The sequence below is a fragment of the Aquarana catesbeiana genome, linkage group LG06 (genome assembly GCF_042186555.1).
Source record: "Aquarana catesbeiana isolate 2022-GZ linkage group LG06, ASM4218655v1, whole genome shotgun sequence".
In the NCBI taxonomy this organism is placed as follows: domain Eukaryota; kingdom Metazoa; phylum Chordata; class Amphibia; order Anura; family Ranidae; genus Aquarana; species Aquarana catesbeiana.
In genome coordinates this window covers 21,710,678-21,716,677 of record NC_133329.1, presented here as the reverse complement: position 1 = coordinate 21,716,677, position 6,000 = coordinate 21,710,678, and the positions used below count along the sequence as shown (strand labels likewise).

The window sequence follows — 6,000 nt, the reverse complement described above, 5'->3', positions numbered from 1 at the left end:
ATAGAACTAAAGGGAAAAATTTGAATGGGAGGGTTATAACCCCTGTCAGCTTACGTTGAATTCTGTGTCCCATTGAGGAGATATCTCTTCGCTTCCTGTCCTATAGTCAAAATAGGAAGCGAACGCATACGTAAGTCACGCCCGCATATGAAAACGGTGTTCAAACCACACATGTGAGGTATCACCTCGATTGTTAGAGCGAGAGCAATAATTCTAGCACTAGACCTCCTCTGTAACTTAAAACTGGTAACCCGTAGAAATTTTTAAACGTCGCCAATGGAGATTTTTGCAACGGCCGCCATTTTATTTTCTAGGGTGTCTGAAAAAAAATATATATGTTTGGAGGTTCTAAGTAATTTTCTAGCAAAAGAAACTGATTTTAAAACCATTTAAAAATACAAAGGCTTATAACTGGGATGGAATATTAACTTCAAATAAACAAAAAAAATATTTAAAAATAAATAAATAAACAAATAATAATTCAAAATAAAAAAAATAGAAAAAAATAATAAATAAAAAAATAAATAAAAAATAAATGTTTTAATTGTTAAAAAAAATAAAATAAAATACAAAAAAAATACAATATGTCACAATATGTCATCACTTACCTTTTGTTTGTGAAAAATTGCTGGTGATGAGCAATCAGGGTGCAATCGATAGAACAAAGCAATGCTCGAGTCTCTCGCCGCACGTCCTTCTCCTATGCTGGTCGCTCTGTCTCTGCTGTTAGAGGATGTAAACAAAGGGATTCCCATATTAAAAATGGTGCCAAAATCCTGCTAGAATCACGTCACTTACGGTTTTGAAGTACCGCAATTCTAGCCCTCGGCGCTGCCCTCTGCCTCCTGGGAAATGATGACACACATCTCCCAGGAGCAGTAGCGAGTGGAGGCGCCAAAGGAAGTGACGTCAGGAGCCCAGGCACAGAAGGAGGCAACAGGGAAAAAAAGGTAAGTAAAAAAAAAATGTTCTCCAAATTTTTTTTTAATTGATTTCATGCACATTTATGACTTTTGTTTTTTTTGGGTGGAACTCCACTTTAAGTAGGCAGGACTGATGAGCAGGATCATCAACAGTGGAGAGAGAGAGAGCTGTGGAGATCTGGCAATTAGCCGACAGTTGAGCAGCCAGCTCAGAGAAGGAAGGGCTGAGCCCAGCCCTGACAGATAGCAGGAAAAGCCTAATGAGAGTTCAAAACCTTCCCCACGCCATCAAAAAAACCCCAAAAAACTTTCAGCTAGGCATACATTCATATTTACTGCTGGCTGCATAATTATCCTTGTTTATTATCCTCAGTTTTTGTGCCTGGGAAATGAAGGGGTGGTCATGGACCACCTAAATACCAGCCTTATGGACTTTTAAACACTTCCCATCCTTAGGCTGTTTAGGAATGACCTAAGGTTGAAGTGGTTATGCCAGGATCATGGTTGAGGCTAGCGGCAATATCCTACAAGGTTAAAGTGATTTGAGCGGTGATTGAGCCGCGGGAGCACTTTTACAGGCAGAGGAATGCAGTTCCCCCTCCCTCCTGCCACCGCCTTTACCAGGCTGTCCATTTGATTAGAGAGCCCAGAAAGGCGTGTGCTTCCCAGGACATGGTGAGAGGAACTGACATTGTTTCTCCCACTGTATGACATCAGAAACCGGAAGTGTCAATGATTTCATCCCGTCCAGGTTTCGGTCTCTTGTAAAGAAGATGTTACTGGCTTGTGAAAGCATCTGATCAAATCGATCTCAGTTTGATCAGATGCTTTAGAAGCCAGAGGAGAGATATAAGGTCTCATAGACCCCAGATCTCTCCACATTAGACATGTGCAATTTGGTTTGTAACAAATAGATTTTTGTACGAATTTGTTAGTATTCGTACATTCGGATCAATTTGAACATCCGAATAGCTGAAAGAACCAAAATACGAAAATTACGAAATTACGAATAAGCAAAATAACGAACACGCGAAAATGCGAACTTACGAACGGACAAACTTACGAAAATATGAAACTCCGAAACTGTAAAAGAGAGAAAATGACTATATATCTATAACGAATTAATTACATTTCATATTTTCAATCCTTTGTCTGTTCGTTATTTCGTATCTTTGTATCTTCGTATTTTCATTCGTGTGTTCATAATTTTGTTTCTTTGTCTGTTCATAATTTTGCTTGTTCGTGTTCTCGAATCGTTCTTTTGAATGGACAGTGTAAGTGTATCTTAATATGTATGTTCGTAATTTTGTATGTTCGTAATTTGGTGTTCTGGAATCGTTCTTTCGAATGGGCAGTGTATTAGTGAGTGATGTATCTTACTTAATATCTTTAGCCAATCAGCTTATCCCTTTTGTGTCTGAGTCGCACTGCGTTCCTGAATCTTTTTAGATTCAGTTGAGGAGGAGACGGAGTCGGGTCTGGTGACTGAGGAAATGGACTGGAGTAAGTACAGGACTTATTAGAAAAGCAAACATAGGATCATTATTCTTTATTTCCTACGAAAGTACGAATCAACGGAAAAGGAAATCTCACAAAAGTAACAATTACTAAATTACGAGTAGTGTACCAAAAAAACGAAAATTAGTATCTCACCGAATTTCGAATCAAAGTAAATTAGACTAACGGAATTACAAATATTCCTTATCAACTAAAATATAACTGTTACGAAAATATGAATGAGTCCGAATATGAAAACTCTCATCTTACGAAATTACGAATCGTTAGAAATCAACGGAAATGTAAAGAAACAAAAAGAAATTAATTTTTTTGTTGTGCACATGTCTACTTGTCATGGCCCATGGTAGCTCAAGGGATGTTGTTCATCCCTTGTAATAACAATAAAATTGATCCAAAAAAAAAAAAAAAAAAAACATTAAAGGTACAAAACTTAAATAAAATAAATAGTAAAGTAAAAAATAAAATAAGAATTCAACTTTTATTATTTGTGCTGCCATTATAATAGTAAATGTTCAATGTGTTCCTTTTGTTTTGTAACAGAAGACATATTCCATCATGTATGTTCTCTTCCTGGTAAGACAATTTTACTTTATAAAGGAGATACTCTTAAAGTGATATTAAAGTCAGTTTTTATTTTTTTTGTTTAAAAATAACAAACACATACCTCCCAACTTTTTGAGATGGGAATGAGGGACACCTATTAGCAAAAGTATGTAGGCATAGGACACACCCCCTGTCACGCCCCCTTAAAGGAGAATCACACACAAAAAATGATTAGTTAAACCCACAAGTGAAAAAAATAATAATAGTAAACCCGCGCAGTGGAGATGGTGGAGATGTGATCTGTTTGGAACTGCTGCCTCCCAACATGCAGTCACCATATATATGGGTGATGGTTTGGGAGAAGGGTATGGCGCTGTTCCTTTAAAAGAACTTTTTTGTCCTATGTATGTGCTATATACAGTTCATACAACTGTCTAAAATCAAAAACCATATATAGTGCTCCTATTTAAATTATATGTGTCACGTATCCTATTATTGTCAACCCAAAAAAACATTATTATTCCTTTATATTTGCTTTTGATATTTACAAATTTAGAAATAAGATGAAAGATGTAGCACTGAAAATGCTTTTTGAAAGATAAAAAGTGCATTTTATATATAACTATATAGATCAGACCAAAATGAGGGACAGATGAGGAGAAAAGAGGGACAGAGGGACATTGTTCCAAATCAGGGACAGTTGGTAGCTATGCAAACATGTTATACTTACCTGCCATGCGTAATGGTTTTGCACAGAGTAGCCCCGATCCTCCTCTTCTCCCTCCCTCCTGCCGAGTGCCCCCACAGCAAGCAGCTTGCTATGGGGGCACCTGAGCCGAGCCACTGCTCTGTGTGTCCATTTAGAGATGGAGCCGTGGCTCGGCCTCGCCCTTCCTCTCTCCCCATTGGCTCACTGACTGTGATTGACAACAGCTGGAGCCAATGGTGCCCGCTGCTGTGTCTCAGCCAGAAATGAAGGAGAGTTCCGGGCAGCCGAGGTTCCTCGTGTGACATTGCTGGATCGAAATGGGGCTCAGGTAAATAATAGGGGGGCTGAGGGGGCTGCTGCACACAAAAGATTTTATAGAATACATTAACCACTTGCCGCCCGAGCTATAGCAGAAAGACGGCCACAGTGTGAGCCTAAATTGCCGGGAGGGCTTCCATGTATGTCCTCCTGTTCTCCTAGGGGGCATGCTCTGTAATAGCCAAGTCGGTGAGATTCGGCTGATCATAGATCGGGTAAAGAGCCAATCACAGCAGGCCCTTTACCATGTGATCAGCTGTCCGGCAATAACAGCTGATCACAGAAATCAAATGCCGGTTATCTTTTTTTCCTTCACACTGTCAGCGTGAAGGAAAAAGAAGCTGCAGGTACTGTTAGAGGGAGAAAGGTCCCGACTATGCTGCAAATCAGTGCCATCAGTGCCCACCAGTGCCACATATCAGAGCCCATCAATGCCCACCAATGCCACATATCAGTGCCCATCAGTGCCCACCAGTGCCACCTATCAGTGCCCACCAGTGCTGTCAATCAGTGCCTCATCATCAGTGCTGCCTATCAGTGCCCCTTACCAGTGCCTATCAGTGCCCATCAGTGCCACCTATCAGTGTGCCAACTATCAGTTCCACCTCTCCGTGCCGCCTATCAGCGCCCATCAGTGCCACCCATCAGTGCCCATCAGTTCCACCCATCAGTGCCTCCTCAGTGCCGCCTCATCAGTGTGAGAGCACTGAAAGCTGAAAATTGGTCTGGGCAGGAAGGGTATTTAAGTACCCAGTTGGAAAGCAGTTAAGATAAAAAACCTTCTGCCCTTAGAACCACTTTAAGCTGGCTATAGATGGATCGAACATCATCCAGTTTAGCAGGGATTGGCAGAATTTCAATCCATCTATTCATTGATTTGTGTACAACCAGCCTGTTGGGATTTTTGTGTTGATGGGGGAATCAGATTACTTTTTTGGTTGAATGAAAAAAAAAAAAAAGCATCATCTATGGCCTGCCTTAGAACTGTGACAACACAATGGAAATCTTACCTGTACAGACAGTGATTATTCCTCTCTTCTCAGGTGATTGCAGCTCTTTTCCTATTTGCTGTTTTGGTTTCCATAATAAAATATGGCTGTTCTCAGGTAAGTACAATCACTTGGGTAAGTAAAATCTAATGACAGGAAAACATTGATGTTTCAGCTGTAGGTGTATAAACCCAATTCACTCCAAAGAAATACAAACTGAATGCTACAATTCTGTTGGTGGAGTTAAAACTTCCATGTTACTCAAAAATAGAACTAAAGGGAAAAATTTGAATGGGAGGATTATAACCCCTGTCAGCTTTTGTTGACTTCTGTGTCCCATTGAGGAGATATCTCTTCACTTCCTGTCCTATAGTCAAAACAGGAAGCGAACGCATACGTAAGTCACGCCCGCATATGAAACTGTGTTCAAACCATACTTGTGAGGAATTGCCGCGATTGTTAGAGCGAGAGCAATAATTCTAGCACTAGACCTCCTCTATAACTTAAAACTGGTAACCTGTAGAGATTTTTAAACGTCGCCAATGGAGATTTTTGCAACGGCTGCCATTTTATTCTCTAGGGTGTCTGAAAAAAAAATATATAATGTTTGGAGGTTCTAAGTAATTTTCTAGCAAAAGAAACTGGTTTTAAAACCATTTAAAAATACAAAGGCTTATAACTGGGATGGAATATTAACTTCAAATAAACCAAAAAATATATATTTAAAAATAAATAAATAAACAATAATCCCCCCCAAAAAATAGGAAAAATAATAATAAAAAAAATAAAAAAAATGTTTCAAATGTTAAAAAAAATAAAATACAAAAAAAATACAATATGTCATCACTTACCTTTTGTTTGTTAAAAACAGCTGGTGATGAGCAATCAGGGTGCAATCGATAGAATAAAGCAATGCTCGAGTCTCTCACCGCATGTCCTTCTCCTATGCTGGTCGCTCTGTCTCTGATGTTAGAGGATGTAAACAAAGGGATTCCCATAT

General features: G+C 39.2%; 1 protein-coding gene across 3 annotated transcripts in view; it reads left to right on the top strand.

The window, feature by feature from the left end:
- The first annotated feature begins 2,623 nt into the window (after positions 1 to 2,623).
- The window catches only part of LOC141148219 (uncharacterized), a 270,454-nt gene continuing 267,077 nt past the window's right edge, over positions 2,624 to 6,000 (top strand). Inside the window, exons 1-2 of one of the 3 annotated variants that reach the window (XM_073635461.1) lie at positions 2,624 to 3,014; positions 5,055 to 5,117. In XM_073635461.1, coding sequence (XP_073491562.1) covers positions 2,997 to 3,014; positions 5,055 to 5,117 — 81 coding nt within the window. In that variant the 5' untranslated portion in view covers positions 2,624 to 2,996. The remainder of the gene's footprint in view (positions 3,015 to 5,054; positions 5,118 to 6,000) is intronic. The other 2 variants (XM_073635458.1, XM_073635459.1) reach the window with 2 other exon arrangements.